At 37.1% G+C, this 19,545-nt stretch overlaps 1 protein-coding gene and 1 long non-coding RNA gene across 5 annotated transcripts in view; one reads left to right on the forward strand and one right to left on the reverse strand.

The window, feature by feature from the left end:
• Positions 1-19,545, forward strand: part of LOC127957710 (protein FAM222B) — a 50,798-nt gene that overhangs the window by 27,007 nt on the left and 4,246 nt on the right. For all 4 annotated transcript variants that reach the window (XM_052556349.1, XM_052556350.1, XM_052556348.1 and 1 more), the window contains exon 2: positions 12,432-12,661. In XM_052556349.1, coding sequence (XP_052412309.1) covers positions 12,580-12,661 — 82 coding nt within the window. In that variant the 5' untranslated portion in view covers positions 12,432-12,579. The remainder of the gene's footprint in view (positions 1-12,431; positions 12,662-19,545) is intronic.
• On the reverse strand, positions 12,677-17,429 carry LOC127957712 (uncharacterized). Its single transcript, XR_008153831.1, has 5 exons — positions 17,250-17,429; positions 17,011-17,159; positions 16,450-16,510; positions 14,133-14,233; positions 12,677-13,991 (listed from the first exon to the last, which is right to left on the reverse strand). It is a non-coding gene; the product is annotated as an uncharacterized LOC127957712 (long non-coding RNA).

Below are 19,545 nucleotides of genomic sequence, written 5' to 3' on the forward strand. Positions count from 1 at the left end.
CAAGCCAGTGGCCTCTGCCTCCGCATGAAACCCCTCTTGATCTGATTTTGGACCTGTAGCCTGTTCTTCTGAGAATCATAGTCATGTAGGATCAGCACTCCTGCTGAGCACGTCCAACCCTGTTACTGTTTGATCAGAGCTAAAGTGACCCGTCTTATGAAATGCAATCTGACTGGGGGAGGAACTTTGCCCACCGCTGGTGGTGTGTCTATCAGATACGCTGCTGTTTTCTGCATGCCTGGCTTACCACTATATCACTCCCATCACATACCGAGAGTTATGGTGTCTGGAAGCAGCCACGTTAGACGCTGGGTGGGCTTATGGTGTAGGAGCACCAGGAATGTTGCACTTCCAGCCTTCGGAGTATTGCCTTTACATGGGTCAATACCCCCAGAGACATTTGGTGGCTTGTGAGTTAAGGTGAAGGAGGTTTGTAATACCTTGAAAAAGCTACTTGTTTATCTCAGTGGCAGTTGCGAATTATGCAATTATAGTTTGCCATCTTTGCTCATAGGAGCTTGGTTATGGATCCTGTTTTTTGAGTCTGTCACCTTTTTAAATTTTTTATTTTTATTAAACTTTAAAAGTCGATTAAAAGTGTGAGTAAAGACATTTATAATGTTACAAGAGATTTCTATTTTGAATAAAATGCTATTCCTTTAAACTTTGTATTTCTCAAGGAATTCTGAAACAGTAATACATAAAAAAATTAAAAAAAATAATAAAAAGGATAATAATATGAATTGTTCCTTGAGCACCAGATCAGCATATTAGAATGATTTCTGAGGGATCAAGTGACATTTTACAATGACAAAATAGAAAACGGTTATTTTCACAATATTATTGTTTTTACAGAATTTTTGGTGAACAAGAGACTTCTCTATAAATGTGACTTTAAAAGACAGCAGAAAGTGAAAAGTCTTTATGTTTTCAAGAGTCCTCCAAAAATAATCTTATCACTGGTAAAAATTTTACCACAGTATAAATATATATAATATTAGTGCTATCAAATGATTAATCGTTATTAATCATATTCAGAATAAATGTTTTTGTTTACGGAATATATATGTGTGTACTGTGTATATTTATTATGTATATACATATTATACACCGTACACACTTATTATGTAAACAAAAACTTATTTTGGATATAATTAATCACGCTAAATTATATATGTATGTGTGTGTGTGTGTGTGTGTTACTTTAGAATGACAGTCAGTGGAGATGTTTTAGTCGAAATGTAGTGGAGATGTAGTCAGATAGTGTATCTAACTGCCATGCTAATCAGCCACACTTTGTCCTCTTGGTAAAGTGTGTTTATGGCTAATGGATCTCAGGGTATGCGCAGAGATCTGTGTTTGTGCGCGTAGCAGAGCAAATGAGTTTCTGTGCACTTCACATTGTACTATGGCTTCTTATTAAAGGGCATTGCACTAATCATATTGTAGCATCACTCAGTATTTTATATGACACACAAGGATGTACAACACCGTGTAGTATTTAAGAAGTGGAACAAACACACAGATTCATAATGAAAGTTGGATCAGTGTATTTGAGGGGCGAAAGCAGTCGTAGAGAGAAGGGGAGAGGAGGATGAATCACCAGCTCTGTCTGATTATTGTGAACCACTACAGAGCACTTCACAATCACTGAGGCCGTATTTATCAAAGACGTCTCTTTATGAGGCGCAAGATTCACCGCTCACATGATTCATGAGCCCTGAGTGCACAATTATCTCTGGATAATTACATTGAATCTGTAAAAAAAAATCTGACTTTAAATAGCTGTGCTAAGATTACTTACTTCATAAAGTCAGATATCTCAGCTATATTAAATTAAGCCCATAAAGTGAACCAAGGTCATGGTACCGAAATCAAATGAATCGAACTGTAAATATGAATATACATTTTTATTGTGAATATTAACATACCTATTAGTTCAGTATTGATTTAAATATAATGTAATATAAAGTCCCAGTAAGAAATTTTTAATGATACAATCTATTTCTATTTTAAATAAATTATAATATTTTGAACCATCACAGAGTACTGGAAAAAGTATCATGGTTTCCACAGAAAAAAAATAAAAAAATAGCAGCACAGAAATATTTAATATTGATAAGAAGCATCAAATCAGCATGTTAGGATGATTTCTGAAGCATCATGTGACACTGAAGACTGGAGTAATGCCTGATGACAAATTCAGCTTTACCATCACAAGAAAAAATTACACTTTTTAAATGATATTAAAATATAAAACATTCATTTAAATGTGAATGTTACACAATATTACTATTACTGTATTTTTTTTTTTTTTTTACAAATGCATTCTTTGTGAGAAATAACAATCATCCCACCCCATATGCTGTTCACAAATGATTGATTGATTTGTTATGGTTCTTATGGAAATCATTCATTAGCAATTCAGTCTGAGTTTGAATTAATTTTGTAAATCCTTATCCAGTAATCGATCACAAATGACTGGAAAGGTCATAGAAAACTCAAAGGAATTCATCATCACTGAAATTTTTTTCCGAATTTGACCATTCACACATAGTTCACACAATGCTCTTATAGGCAGACAGCATTTGATAAACTGCTCTTCTCACGCTGTGGAAAGACTTGTATCATTTATTTCTTAATCTGTATTTAGACTTGATGCTGAAGTAGCTGTACTGTCCCCTAAAGAGGTATACGGGGCAGATTTTGAGCTTTGTGGGGAGCCGCTGCAGAGTGCCATAGTGCTGATGAAGTTGATTAGCAACGGCCAAAAGGCTTCGTTCACTCGCGCTCACACATTGTTAGCGACATTACTGCTTATGCATCAGTGCCCAGTTTCCTGTGAGTCAGTGTTAAAGCTCGCACAAGCTGTTCTCTCATAAAGATTAGAAAACGCTCACCTCCCTGACACCTCTCAAATGCCTGGGTCACTCCTGCAGTTTCACAGCAACTTACCGGCCTGTAAAAAGCTTATCGACCCCATCAGATGTGCTTCATAAGCTTTGTTACTTCAGGAATCTGCAGTGCCCTCTTTCTTTGTGTCAACAGCACCGTATCTGCGTTGATTGATGTTTGAGGGCTTATTGAGACAGGGGGAGAGAGAAAAGGGTTAGGCCGAACTTGAAAGTCTTGATGTGGGCTGATCAGCTTTCTGCTCACACACAATCTTCTGAACACACAATTGTAGGACGCTGAGACGGGAACAAAATGAGTGTTTGAGATGAGGAAGTGATGTACTGATGAAGGGCGTATCTGAACGTGTCTCAGATAAATGTCAGGCGCAAGGACTAAATGCTAAAGAGTATTATAGCATTAAACCAGCAAGTCAACTATTTTATTCACAGTTAAAGTTATTTTTAGACATTGGAATTGTTTTAGTGAATATAATTGTACTTTTAATAAGATTTTTTTGTATATTAATCAACTTTACATTTTTCTTTCTGGGTTTTGATTTCTAAAATCCTTCTGGACTGCAAAAATGGAAAATCATGGAAATATATTATTCAAGGAATGAGGGAACCGTGAACTGAATGCATCAAAAATGTCACCATTCCCTGACAGCAGGCGTTTGTGTACATAAGTAGGTTGTAAGACAACATCTGACAGTTTTATCATAATCTAGAGCCAAAGCAGATTCTCAGCGAGTTTTCTTCCATGACAAGGCTTTATCTGTTTCCTGGAATCTGGAAAGTTCAGCTCAGTTGTGGCGATTTGCTTGTGTTTGATGTGTCTGTTCCCATGGTCACATGCCCTTGTGAGATATTTGCGGTCAGAAAATCGAGCGGTCTGTCTGTTTGACCATCTCCCCTGTATAGCACATCCCACAGGACAACAGTAGAGGATTGTGAACTGTGGTGTCTGTCAGTCAGTACAGCAAAGAACAACAGTAGAAATAAGAATGTTGCCATTTCTTTTCCTCTTTGTTTATCTGTTCTCTCTATGCGGTATTGATGTGTTGCTTTGAAGTCAGTTTGTGATAGGGAGCTGACCTTGTGTAAATGTAAAAACTGGAGCGAAACTGGAGTGGAGTGATGACAGAATGCTTTGAGTAGGCATGGGAAATAGCTGTTGCAGCTCTTTCAGAACTGTTTCCATTGGCGGAGAGAAAGCATAGGAATTAAAAGGTATAGTTACATTAGATTTGTGCTCCTTTCAATTGCTAACATATTTCATGTGAATACTATAGGACAATGAGAGAAAAAAAGAAACCTTAACTGATTTCAAAATCAGCATATATGATTTCTGAGGGATCATGTGACATTTTCTAATAACATAATTATATACACTTAAGGCATTACATAACCAGGATACAAAAATCTAGTAACTGTAACTCGGTTAAGTTACATAAACAGATTAAAAATACTATCAGGATTACATTTATGTAGTTTAAAATGAAGTAAATGCGTATTTTGACATTATGCTATTTAGGCGCTGCTTTAGCCTAATTCCTGGTTCTGTTGACACTCATGTTGACATGTGAGCCCCCTGCTGGTGCTTGCGCAAGTAACACCCCTCCACTATTATTCTGCTATAATACAATAGGGGATTTTCGATTAAAAAAGGTTGAGATTTTACAACTCACATGACATCCTGTTGTCTACTGTCAAGCTACTTGACAATAGCTTATGTTATATACAAATGTTTTATGAATGCAATATCATACTTGTTTAATGTTTAAGAGGGAGAGAAACATAAAAATTTGTGTCTGCTTTTTATATAGAATCAAACACCTTTGTGTGCAAACTAGTACCTGTAAAATGTGTTTGTGGGGATGCAGCAGTTTAGAGGTGCTGGAGCAGTCAGGCCGCCCACATCATGATGGATGAGGGAAGGGTACGGCTGGATGAGGCTGGCCATAGATCGTTGTAAGGAGGCGTATACAATGACAAATCATGATGAAGACCAAGCTGCACTCTAGGCTGATTCAGTTCCCCTTCATGTTGAACTTTGGGTTGCATCTTTGGTGTCTGGTAACAGTTGAAGGGCACAGGAACGACTGCTGGGATGTGCTTGCTCATCTATTGCATTCTGGGATGAGATGGCAGCTGTCTGAATCACGGAGAGAGAGGCCCTCCCACTCACCAGAGGCTGATAGACAGCTTTCCCCTGGCCTTTCAGAAATCATTCTCTTTCTTCCTTCCTTTTTTCCTTTTGCCGCAATTTATCACCAGGGTGTCCAATTTCGGATGAGCTGCAGGCGTCTTGGGCAAACGGATGAGCAGTAAATGGATGAATCTTTTCATAAATGAAATTGTCTCACTCTGTCATTTCTTCATCTTGTTTTGTGAGCATTGTCCTCGTTTCTGTTATTGTGAACCAGCACAGATGTCTGGTCTGTAAAGAATGTGTGTGAGGAGACCCTCTCTCACTCCCTAGTGGCCTTGCATTAAGTGTGGGTATGTCATTGTGTTTTTACTTTACATGGTCTTGCAAAGGTTTTTTGTTAGTGGTGGGGTGGATGTGAGATGGTTTGATAACTGTATTAAATTGCATAAGGAGAGCTGATCGTTGTTAAAACATTTCTCATTTGATTTGTTTCTGCTTTTTTCTCTGTCCAGTATGCTGTGAGACTTCACAATGCACCATTAAATCACTAGCTGGGTTTCCATCTGCGTATTTTCATGTGCATTTTTAAATAATGCATAAAAGATATGCTGGGTAGAAACACCAAGTTGAAAATAATTTCCTAAATGTGTGCATAAAAATAGATTAACAGTTTGTTACCACAACATATGAATTAGTGGATACATCTAATGAATCAATTTCCTCACTTTAGTTAAATCATGGCCACATTGTACTAATTTGTTTATTCACTTTAATTTAGTTCAATCTATGATGGAGTATATAATTGAGTGACATTTTCTAGATGGAACTGCTGCTTTATTGCAAATTGTTTCAAAATGTATGCATAGTCGGATTATTACAAACGGACTCTTCTTTTAATCGATTCAGTCAAAAAGACTCTTATGTGGCTGTAAAATGTAGATGTTTTAGGAATTACACTGTGATTCTACACTACACTAAAGATTCTTTAGTTTGTGAGTATTTAAAACCTATGCGTATATCAGTTCTGTCTCTCTTCTGCTCTGCTGCTTTTTCTCAGTGTTATTCTTGTTTTTGTCACATCTGTTGGGCTTCACATTACACACAGCCTTGCTCAGGCAGGTCCAGATATAAATAAAAACGCAGAGAGATCTTCACCTTTTCACTTTCGGCCTGTGGTTCATTTTTCACACATCACCTCACTGTAAGTGGTCAACACACACATCCACCTATATATAATTAGACCTGCCTATTGCTTTTCTTGGTTGCCTTTTTTAGATGTTACAGTAATAATGAGAATGTATATTAATGAATTCGATACAGATCTTGCCCCAAATCTGTCTCTGTCCGTCGCATTTTCTCTCTCATGCATGCAAACACTCTCGCGCTTTCTCACATTCACTGGTCTGATCTTTCCACACATTTCTTCACACTCTCACACACCCACAGATCACTCATTTTCTGCTGTACTCACACCTTATGTTCAGTGGCTGAGCGATCATGAGTAGAAATGTCAGAGGCTGTCTCGGTCACTCACACTCCCATGATTAATTTGCTGGAGGTCTCCATGTATGTGCGTTTGGTTTCTTGAAGGCGTTTCTACTCTTCACTCAGTCTGATCACTGTCTGCACTCCCATTGGTAGTCACTGCTCATTTGCATAACATTTATTGCTAGTTATTTCATGTATACTGTATAATAGGCATGTGATTTCATAGCACAATATTTTCAGAATTTTTTTTAAACCGTGTTTTAAATGATTAAAGTGCAAAAGAACATACTTAATAAAGAATGATAAAGAAAACAATTTTCAATCACTATTCAGATTTTTTTTAAATACTTTAGGGGAAAAATGGTATCTTTAAGTATCAGTTGTTGTTTTATACACAACCTGGTGAATACACCAATCTTAATTGCTGTTTGGAAAGATTTAAAGGGATAGTTCCCATGAAAAAAGATGGTTCCCCTAAAGATAATGATTGTCATAATTTTCTTTAAGCGGTATTCATATATATATATTTTTTTTTTTCAGCTGTTGAACACAAAATAATATATTTTGAAGAATGTTGATGACCAAACAGTTGACGGTAGTCATTAACTTCAGAAGGATGGAAAAAAATACTATGAAAGTCAATGACTACCGTCAACTGTGGCCAGCAGAAGAAAAAATCCTCATAGAGGTTTGGAGCAAGTAGAGGTTAAGTACATGATGATGGAATTTGGGGTTAACTATCCCTTTAAGTAAACAAGCACAGAATGTTCATTCAACACTTTTGCCGTTTTTGTTCAGACCAAACTTTTATGCAGCATACATGCAGAGCTGTAAATTTAATCATGCTCAAGATGCTAATGTGCGTTCTTAAAGGCTAAACAATTAGAACAATGAAGCCTAAAGCAATAAGCCTAAAGTGGTAACACCGGCCCCGGTCATTGTTTTACAGCCATAAAAATGGGAATAGAAGGAACAACTAGAAACTCCTGGAGGCCCAAACAACAACAACAGGCTCCTACACAGACAAGCGCTTGTGTGATGGGTTAAGAGATACCCGTAACTCTAGTTTAAAGAGTCTATGAGAGTTAATAGTTGTTGTTGTTGTTTTTTATATGGACATAAATAGTGCAAACACAGGGCATGGTTGAAACTTTCTGTTGGGCATGTATCGTGGATGTCAAATACTGTATACTTTGAAAATGTTCAGCTGTATGCATTATTTAAGCATTCTTGCCAAAACTCAAGCGTGGGCTTAAGGTATAGAAGTATTCACTACACATGTCATTATATGAGTCTCCAGTCTATTCTGCAGTGTCAGACAGCCAGACTGTCTCTCTGTTTTAAGCTTTAATACTGCTCACCTCTTCTATTTTTCTTTGACAGTGGCTTTGCATTTTCTTCTAAGTCCACATCTCTTCTCTCTTTCCTTTTCTTTCTATCTTTCTTTCACCATCACATACAGTCTATAAGCATTAGCCATTTGCGAAATTCTCCCTGACTTAGAGCTAATATCTGAAACTGCATGTCTCACACACTTCATGTGCTTAAAATTGGCGCTGCTAGACCAACAAAACTCTCAGAATAACTCTCACAAAAAATAAAAAAAACATGCAAGCGCGTATCGTTCAGGGGATGTGCTTAAGTCATCAGTAACATGCTGACAGCGACATGTTTGCACGTCCTCAACGCGCAATCTATTCAGGCTGCTATAAATTGATGCCTATACTGAAAATGGGCCTATACTGATGTGAACGTTTATTTACAAGCAGCATCTCTTTCTCTCTCTCCTTCCTATTGAGCTGCTCTCGTATTCAAGGGTAAAGCTTGTTTCTCTTTTGAAAAAATCGAAATGTAAGCTCTCACCCCCGCCCACCCGATGTCCTCCTCCGTAGTCCTCATAAATGATAATCACAATCTCTCCTCTCCACTCTTCCCCTGCGAAGTCATTTCACTCAATAGCTTTTTGTGTTCCTGGGAAACTATACATGCAAGCGTACATTGGATTTCTCGCTCACTCTATTGTATGTGTATATTTTAGTGTAATTAGTCTGTGTTTTTCCTGAGCGTAAAGGCCAGTGTAGGCAGATTGTCTGAGCTCCGGAGCTCAGGCCCACCAGAGCCTGATTACAGCTTACCGTAGTCATTTTCTAAATCGCTCACTTCCACTCCACTTTCCTCCCTCTATCCTTTCTTCTCCCACATACACCCTCCCTCTGTCCTCCCGTGCACACAAAGAAAGAGAAAAAGCAGTGGAGAAAAGACTCTAACCCAAACATCCCCAGCCATTGAGAATCCAGACAAACTTTCTCTCTTCCTGTCATTCTCTCTTTCCAGATTTTCCACCAGCTCTGATTCGAGTGCATGTGACTCTGAATTTGTGTACATTTTGACTTTGGAGCATTCAGTGTTGTTCTGATGGGGCTTCTGCAAACAGAAAGAAAAAAATTATAATAAGGGCATAGTAGGTGAATTCAGGGATGCACCAAAATAGCTGTTAATGTTAGTGCATATAGAATATGATATATTCATTTTAAGGTTTGCTAAATATTATATTTAACAGTGTTTTTAAAGCTGGGCTTCAATGGAGCATTATATGATGGCAAAGGGATACACAATTATAAATACTATACAGGCCAACAAAACATTGCTGTGCTCCTGGTCATAGTTCTTTCATCTCTGAGTAGATATTTTTGTCTAGACGGGACTGGTTTGTGAGACTCTGCACGCATACAAGCACTGCGTGGGGACAGGGGAGAAATCAAAGATACAGGCTGAGAGGAACAGATGAATGACCCATCATCAGTCAAAAAATCAATTGAAGAAGGAAGGAGAGACAAGGGAAATATCGATCATGAGTAAACTTGTTTCATTCTCTATTAAAACGTGTTTAGAAAAAAGAGCTCGGTATATTTAGAGTTGATAATTTTACCCTACTTATTTTTAGAGTGTTGTACCATTAGCTTAGCATTATGCTAATGGAGGATTATTGACATCAATTTGTGGGTTGAGTCTCACGTGTGGAACATAAGTTGAGTTGCTAATCATTCACTCACAAAGCTCACTCAGAAGACAGCAGCTACTGCAGACAGCATACAGTGAGACAGCTCACTAGTTTTCAGATTAGAGCTCCTCCTCAGGTAAATTTGAGAGAGCAATTATGTTTGTATCAAGCCCTGCTGTGTTGTTAGTGCACTGGAAGGATTTTAATGAGCTGCCTTCATGACCTTTCACTACATACAAACTCTTTATTTCTCACTCTCTCTCCCAGCTTTGGCAGGTTTTCCTTGTACTGCCCTGTTTGGTGCATAATTGCTTCTTTTCTGAACTGTTTGTTTGCTTTATATATATTTTAATACATTGTTTTTGTCTAGTATCAAGTTATTGGATGTAGCAAGTAGCATATGGTTGTATGCATGATTTCTCACCACAAATTACCAGGTAATATCCATAGTTGATGATCTTTGCATCCTCTCTTTCATAGAGGGTAAAACATACTGAGCCACACGCATTCAAAATGAAAATGTCTCCGAACCTGCAGTGATATGACAACTATCCAACAATTTGTGTCTACATCAAACCAACATATTTTGCAATGTGATGAACACAGCCCATCAGAAGATATTTGATGTTCAGTCTATTGTTATAGAGTGCAGTCTCCATACTGATATGCTTGTTTTGCAATAAATAAAAAAATATTATGATAACAACACCTAGTATAGGGACCAATTCTCATTATTAACTAGTTGCTTATTAGCATACCTAACATATTAGCTGTTTATTAAGCACATATTCTGCATTACTATATTATACATCCCTACATTACCCAATATTTAATCTTAACAACTACCTTACTAACTATTTATAAGCAGCAAATTAGTAGTTAATTGTGGCAAAAGTTGTAGTTAATGGTTTGTTAATACAGAGAACTGGACCTTAAAATAAAGTGTGACCAATATTATTTCAATATGCACAATCAACGTGCACCCATTTTCGTGTCTCCATCACCTCAAATTTATAGTAGTGGTTTTTTATACATAATAGGCATATTGAATGCAAATTTCTGAAACCAAGGCCGCCTAAAAAGTGGACAGGCACTTTTGAATGCTATATAGAGAATGATTTGAGTTGGTCACATTTCACAGATTCACTATCTGGTAGATACCACATTAAAAAAAAAAAACAAGCAATCAACAGAACATCCTGTCGCAGTGACAGCTGGTCAGGACAATTCCTCCCATTCTGTGCATGTGGATTTGTGCCCACACAGTCACACTAACTCATTGTGTTTAATGACTGATGGATGAGGTGTCAGAAATGTTCTCAGTGGTCTGATTCTCGCCTTGCTGAAGGAAAAAGTAAAAATGTGAAACTTTGGAATTTAGCAAAGGTCACCTTAGAACACACCATTCATGTAAGAGGATGGGCCAAAGATGTGGAGGTGAGGAGAGAGAGATGAAGCCCCTGAGGCACGGTGAGAGGACTCTGGCTGGTATGTTTGATGTTAAATTGAACCTCAGATTTGATATGAAGAGAGTTTTGAACTGCTGCTGTACCATTAGTGAGAGTGGTTTGGAATGGAAAGGTATGCGAGGGGTTTTTGCTGCTCTGAATTGACAAAGAGGATGATTAAAGAAGGAGATTTTGATTTCCTAAGCTTCACCGGATTGATAGGTTGGTTGATTAACTTATGCGAATCCAAAGCTTTGAAGCTATCATAGTTGGTTCTTTTTGTAATTTGCAACAGAAACTCTGTTTGCCATGCAATTAATTTTCACATAAATATGTGTGAAATTGCACTCAATCGCACATTTGAATTGATGTTTGAATGCATTCCTCATGACACACTTGATTAGAAGACTTGCTGAGTTTTAATGAATGCAGTGAAAATGTGTGTCAAACTGACAGATGGTAATTGTCTCATTGCTCCTGTTATGTTGGAAAATGATCCAAAACATGATTGTGAGTCATTAAGCTTTGCACCTTTTCTAACAGTAAGCTTTCAGTGCACACCATGCCTTTTAAATCATGCCTTTCTGAGGGCAAAAGAGACATTTCTAATTAGTTTGTTTTGAATATGATTTAGTTGAAAATCAAATTACTGACAAATGTTTGTTTTCAATTGTTTTTAATAACGAAGACTGTTTTGATAATTAAGACTGTAAGAAAGTTTGCATTTCAGTGATATTTTATCCTTTTATTCCTTTCCTTTTTACTTTGTTTAGTGTATATCATTATATTAAACTGTGTTAATGTTTTATTACTGTCTTTCTCTATTTAGACTTTGTTCTTTACTGTGGTACTGTGAAAGCTTTTAATCATCTAAATACGAAAAGCTTTTATACAAAAAGCCAGGTGTAACACGACCAGTATTGTTTTAGTATTATTTATATGCTGTCATAGTATTTATTAACATTTTGGAGTTTTATTCTTATTATTATTTATTTTAGTAATTTTAGTACTTCAGCTTGAGCTTGTTTTATTTCAGTCATCTGGCAAGGCAACATTTCTAATTTATGTTTGTTTAAATAAAAATAATAAAACTTCATGTAACTTTTCTTTTTAATTACATTTTCGATAAGATTCATTTCAGTTAGCGAGAACAGCTTAAATGGCTTTGCTTAACATCATTGAACACAATAAGTCATTTTTCAGTCCACATTGAATGCTGTAAAACCACACCTAGTCACAGCTAATCAGAATATATCTGATGTTTAACAGTTACGCAAAGTCAGATTTTGGGCCAATGAGAGTTCACTATGGGCGGGGCTAACCAATGTAGCACTGTAGTTAGAAAAACCATTAATGACAATATATTGTTTTAGGTTCGGACAGTGTTGAACTTGGCACTGAGGTATTTGCTGTAATATCGAACTTCTCTCTCTTTTTTTTCTCTACAGTGTGAGGAGTGTGTGGCCCATGTTGCTCTAGGAGTGACTGTGTGTGTGTGCGTGTGTGTGTGTGTGTGTGTGAGTGTGTGTGTGTGTGTGTGTGTGTGTGTGTGTGTGTGAGTGAGTGTGTGTGTGTGTGTGTGTGTGTGTGTATGAGATGCTGGCCTGTCTCCCAGGGCCAGGTGATCTCTCCCTTCAGCTCCACCCCCACTCGCAGATGAACACTGGACTTCAAAAATGTGAGTGCAAACACAAAACACACCGTTCAAACATTTGGTGGCCATTTACTAACACTCATTATTTTGAGTTTGAGTGAATAATAACTTATATGTTGGTTTCTTCCTTGTGCAACTAAATATTTAATACATCACTAGTTTTTTAAAGGTTTACAAATACAAAAGGGAGTTCATTAAAATAAACCGAAAAAAAAATGGAAATAAAAATTAGAAAGGTAAGATTAAAAAGCTTTATATATATTAACACATTTTACAGCTTTTTTTTATTAAATGTAAATATGTTTTTCACTTATTTAACTTTTTTTTTTTTTTTTGTACTAGATTTAGCTAATGCTTTAGCAGTGAATACATACTGTACATATCAGTTATAAGTGAGAAAAACAAGACATTTACAAAACTCCTGTAAACTGGCCATGACAGGACATGACAACTTTAATAAATGATCAGGAATTTGACCAGAAACAAGTTGATTTAGGACACTTCCAAAATAAATACAGTAATTTGTGCATCTAAACCACAAAAGCGCATAACTCATAATTAATACATTTATGGTGCCTTTTGTCATCTTTTACTTTTTGTTTTGCGGTGGAAAAGTGTTCAGCAGAAGAAAGTAAGTGGCACAGGTTTACAACGACATGAGGGTGAAAAACTGTTAACAGAACTTCTGATTTTGAGTGAATATTCCTTTCATTCTCCTGTTTACCTTCCTTTCAGCATTCTCAAAAGAACAAAATGTGAATATTCTTTCATGCTGTGCATTTTGTCTCTTTTATAATGCCAAAAAATCATACAGATGTTGTCAAAGATGACATTTAAATTCATTTAAGGAATGACAAGATAAAAACAGACATGTAAAAAGAGATAAATGTCTGACGAGAGACTAAACAGAACTGAGAGAGAGGAAATGGAATGAGGGAAAAAGAGAGAGTTGTTGTTGGTGAGCAAAAGCATATTTTCAGAGACAGATTGTCAAATCCCAGGATTTTTATTAGGGCGGTTTACAAGGGCAGACACCTGCTGAACCGCAGCGCTCACAGAGAGATAGATTGAGGCAGATAAGTGGCATACAGAGGCAGCGAGAAAATGAGAGTCAGACAAACAGAGAAACTGAGTCAGTGCAGGAAATAAAGGATACGTACAGACAGAATATCTCGCCTTCTCTGTCTGTGGGCAGACATCCTGTCAGATTAGCTCTCCATCAGGATGACAAATTATGCTATGGAGACGCGCGGCCGGGGGAGTGCCGATGGCCCGGAGACTGATGAGTCTCACATCGCCTCAGGAAGACCCTCATCAGGCAGCAATTACTGAGAGGCTGGAGACAAATCTTTAACTGCAGGAGAGAGCAGAAATCATAGAAGGACAGGAGTCGTATTTCTAACTAGTGGGAATACAGAAAGTGATGGAGTCATATTACTAACTACACGAACTACAGGGGATGAACAGGTAGGAGATAGGAAATGGAGGCATATACCTCTGATGTTGATGCCTCTTTCAGAGCAATGATAGAAATTCATTTCATTCATTGCACACACAGTGAAGTAGGATCTGTAACTACAGGCCCAGAGTGTTTGTCTGTGAAGAGAGTAGATGTAAAGGATTCATTAGTTTGCCACATCCTTTGCTTGGGCATGAATGATGTCATTTAATTGTCATTTAATACTATTAAGTGCTCTGAGAGATTAAATGCCTCATGGAAATCCCAGTGAACTGGACAAAAACTAATGAAAATCAAGCTTTAACAGTAGCCTTTAATTGGTTAAGATAAGCTCACATTTGGTCCAATCCCTCCTTCACTTTATGAAATAAATAATATTTCCATTGATGTATGGTTTGTTAGGATAAGTCAATATTTGACCGAGATACAACTATTTGAAAATCTGGAATCTGAAGGTGCAAAAAAATCGAAACATTAAGAAAATTGCTTTTAATGTTGTCCAAATGAAGTTATTAGGCATGCATATTACTAATCAGAAATTAAGTTTTAATATATTTATGGTAGGAAATTTGCTAAATATCTTAATGGAACATGATCTTTGCTTAATATACTAATGATTATTGCCATAAAAGAAAAATCTATCATTTTGGCCCCTATAATGTATTGTTGGCTGTTGCTACAAATATTCCCTATGCTACTTAACACGGGTTTTGTGCTCCAGGGTCACATATCATGTAAATGATAAAAAGCTTTACTGCATGGTAGAGCTGAATGCTTAATCAAAATAAAATCAGAATTGCAATATGGCTTACTATGAATATAAATTTGCAAAGGCGCACTTCATTTACACATCTGCAGGCCATTATAATATATATATATATTTTTTTTTTTTGGTGTGTCAGGTTCGATTTGCAACAAATTTGGTAATTTAGCAAATGAATACAGCCCATGATCTACATAGTCCAGATTCCCTCTACATTCAAACAGAGGTGGAAAGAGTACAAATTACTTAGCTACATTTTAACATTGAGAGGGAGGCAAAAATTGGACAGGCCAAAAGTGATAATTAAACACATCTGATCCAGCTAATCTAATCATTCAGGATTATTTGAAAACTACATGTTATGTGCGTTGGAGCAGGGTCGGAACTAAAATCTGCAGAGCTGCGGCCCTCCAGGAACTGAGTTTGACACCTCTAGGCCTATAAATCTCAAACCAGTTGTTTTTAATTAAAGGAATCAGTTATTTAGAATAAAAAAATGAATCACTATCAACCAAATTACATTTTTCAATGCAGAGGAAACACAGAAGCTTTCTTTTGAAGTGGGATTTCTATGTATTTAGCCACTTTTTAATGCAGGACATGAATGTGTAATTAAAACAGCCAGTAGGTGTCTGAACGTCACTGTTAATAAGTGAGTCATTGCGATTGAACCGAATCATTTAAACTGGTGATTCATTCAGGAACAAAACACCGTTATTGCGGAAAGAGGCAAAACATTGCTATGGTGGCTGTGTTTGCAATTGTTTTTGTTGTCGAAATAGAGCAAAAATAGGTTTCTAAAACTCAAGACTCTTAATTAACTTCTTGTTTATTGAACTGCTGTAAAAAAATAATCTGTATGTAATCATGCTGATTTTTTAAGGAAAAAACGGCACTCTCTGTGTGATATTGATTTACTAAATGAAATTATATACATTTTCTGCCCCTATATCTTCAATTTTGTGATCATTCTAAATGCATTTTAACAGACTGAATCACGCAGTGAAAGACAAACTCTAAAACAAAGCCTAATTTTCATTTTTGGTTGAACTAAACCCTTTAAATGTCCCATGGCATGTCATTAACTGCCCCTTTAAATTCATGTGCTCCCTTCTGTGGTCCAGATGTTACTGGAGCACATCTGGCACTGGCACAGATTCTCTCGGGGAACTCAGGAGACACAGGAAGAGCCAGAATATACCTTGGAATTCAGGAACGCAAGCCATAGATTGTGGCAAAAAAAGACCCGTCTTTTGTCTAAATAGAGCATAGTTTCTGTTGCATTTTCTCTCTCTGAACTCTTTCAAAAGAAATCTGAAAAGAAGGTGAGATGAGTGGGGAGGAAAAGATGGCTTTAGATAAGAAGAAAGAGATGAATAGAAGGAGGAGGCTTTGCTTCTCCATGAGGAATAACCCTATATAAGACAATATAAGAACACCCACTCAGATCAGCAGTCTCTCGGATTAAAGAGAGTTTAAAAGTGTGTGTGTGTGTATGCGCATGTGATGTCTGTGCAGAGGGGAAAAGGTGGTTAGGAGATGTGTATTGTGTACTTAGACAGAAAAGGCTGACAATAGCTGTGTATCAACCCTGTTTGTCTGTAATGGGGCTCCTGGGGTTTGGCTGATTACTGTGATCCTCAAATCACTGCTGATGAGAGAGAGAGAGAGAGAGAGAGAGAGAGAGAGAGGAAAGGTTAGTGAAAAGAACACTTTTAAAGGTATAGTTCACATAAAAAATGAACATTCAGTAATGTTTTCAGGACACAAAAGGCAAAACCAGATTTTAATCAAAATGTCAGAGCTGCTGTTTTCATCCCTTATGCTCACAGTTATCATGGATACAGTAAAAACAGTAATATTCTGAAATATTATTATGACAATTTAAAGTATAAAGTTTTGAATATATTTTAAGTACAATTTTGTGAAACTGTATTTTCTGCAGCCATTGCTCATATATGCTGATTTGGTGTTTAAAAAAATCACATTATTATCAGTGTTAAAAACCTCTTAAGCTGCATCCTTGATGAAGCTGAGCTACATTCTCAAGTATGTTGATCTGACTTTACAAGACTTTGTAAGATTTACATGTCTTTTTTTAAATATATGAATTACTGATTTGTTAGACTGAAGTAGAGCTTTTGCACTTACTGTGATTGGAGGGAAAAGGGAAAAGAGCAGCTGTGGCATGTCTCTTAATATCTCCTGTTGTGTCCCAGATTAGATTGTCGTACAGGTTTGGAACAGATAGATGAAGAGAGTCCGTTCATGAGAGAACCTTTCCCTTTAATTACAAATCTCTAAGAGAAGTGAGTCAGATCTGGCAGTGAGCTCTAGAGATATTAAAGTCCCTCCAGACATTTACATCTCAGTGCATATTTAAATGTCACCTGATCACTTTCCTCTGCCCTGCTCTCCTGTCCTCAGAATGGATTGCATGACTGCCGACCTGTATGTTGTTGACTAATTCTAACAAGATTGACTCCTCATTATCACCGGCCGGACTCCCACTGGATGTCACTCAACAGGGAAGAAAGGCATAGACCCAGAGAGAGAGATGCAGTGGGAATAGAGTGAGATAGAAAAAGAGCATCCCTTGTGAGTTATTAGCATAATGACTCTCCTCTTCCTCGCTCCTTGATCTAGTCCTGTGGTGGTTCATTTATTGAGCCCAGCGTGGCTCTTCCTTCTCCTCTTCCTTCTCCTCTTCCTCTCTCTTTTCTCTCTTTAGGAGGTGAGCAAATGTGGGCAGCCGGTGAAGGCAGCTGACACGGCCTGAGATTGGCAGGAAAGCTATTTAGCTAAGAAATGTCAGAGGCCATTTTGTTTAGTCAACAGCCCACATAGAGGGATGAGTGAATGGCATGGCGGCTGAATGCTGTGTGAGGTGTTGGTGGATGGGGATGTGTGTACTGTCCTGCACCAAACAAACACCAATAATTCACACAAAAAAGTACTCTATATCATTGTTTGTGGTTGCTAGTAAGCTATTAGGAAAATTCATAAAGCTCCACAGATTTGCTTTAGAATATTAACGGCCCTTCATTCACAAGGACATAGATCTCTTGCCCCACACATGTTTACTAATTATTCATTATTTGATAATACGTTTGAAGATGGAAACATGTATATTACTCTCTGACCTTTTGTAAGGTCCATTTTTTTTGCTTTTAAACCATTAGTGGCACCAAAAGAAAGTAGAAACATAATGTGTCAATATCTTTCACAACAGTGTCAATGTTTTCTCTGAATCCTGCCACAAAAAAACGTTTTCCCAAATATCAGCATCAGACTTTAATTCGCAAGCCCTCCATCTCACAATCAACAATTATGGGTGTTACAACAAAAGTTAACATTTTAGCATTTTTTTATTTAAACTTCAATAGCAAGTTATGCTGTCCATTTCACATTTCTAACATATTACATGTTTTATTCAATAATGTCAATATCTATCTTCATGTACATTACTGTTTAAAGGTTTTAGGTCAGAAAGATATTTTAATGAGACTTCTCATGCTCACAAAGGCTGAATTTATTTGATAAAAATACAGTAATATTGTGAAGTATTTGTGAAGTATATGAAGTACAGTTGTATTTGGATATGAATATGGCAAAGCGGAATTTTCAGCAGTCATTCGTCTCAACAAGTCCTAGTATTCAGTGTCATAATCCTTCAGAAATCATTATTCTAATATGCCAATCTGTTGCTCAAGAAGCATTTATTATCAATGATGAAGACAGTTGTGCTGCTTAATATTTTTGTGGAACCTGCAATACATTTTTTCAGGATTCTTTGATGAGTAGAAAGTGCAAAGGAAAAGCATTTATTTGAAACCGAAATCCTTTGTAATACTATAAATGTATTTATCGTCAATTTTGGGATTTAATGCATTCTTTGTATAAAAATACTATTAATTTCTTTCCAGACTTTTCAATTGTGGTGAACATATTACTATTTGTTGTTATATTGGTAGATGAAAATTCTAAATATCATTATTCTTGTGGCTGTGTGGAAATATGCCTTATTATTTTTATCTAAATGTTTACCATGTTTTAGTTCTTCTTTGTTCTTGATCGATGTCTTTGTTAAATGGTGTTTGTTATGGAATATTTGGTGGGAAGTCTTAGGTGTTTGTTGGGGCAGTGTAAGCTGTGAATAGTGACTGAATCCGCTCAGGCTGGATGAATGAGCTCAGTCACAGAGCACAGGCTGTCTATCCTCTCACTGGGGACGAGGGGGCCAGGAACGCATAGAAACATGTTAATACTTTGTGTGTGTGTGTGTGTGTGTGTGTGTGTGTTTGTGTGTGTGTAAACTCCATATCAGTGTGAGCACGGGAAGTGCAGGTGGGTGCACATTAGAAATCTCTCTCTATCGCTCTCTATCTCTCTTTTCTCTTCTCCCCTCAAGTGATGAAAGCTTGTTTTATACAAAGACCCCCTTTCAGCAGCCAGACAGCAGCTTCACAGAGAGCACTTATTTTCCTCAATTTCTTCCCTCTATCCCTCGCTTCCTTTGTTTTTCTGTCTGTCTCTCACCCGCTCTCCTCTCTTCTCAACCCATCAAATCAGAGGTGTCCTGGCAGGTGAAGATGTCACTCTCAGGAAGAACAGCATTGTTCTTAGAGCTTATATTGTGTGCAGAGACCTGCAGACTTCTGAATGTAAAAACAGTTAAATAATTTA

Source organism: Carassius gibelio, chromosome B5 (genome assembly GCF_023724105.1).
Source record: "Carassius gibelio isolate Cgi1373 ecotype wild population from Czech Republic chromosome B5, carGib1.2-hapl.c, whole genome shotgun sequence".
In the NCBI taxonomy this organism is placed as follows: Eukaryota; Metazoa; Chordata; class Actinopteri; order Cypriniformes; family Cyprinidae; genus Carassius; species Carassius gibelio.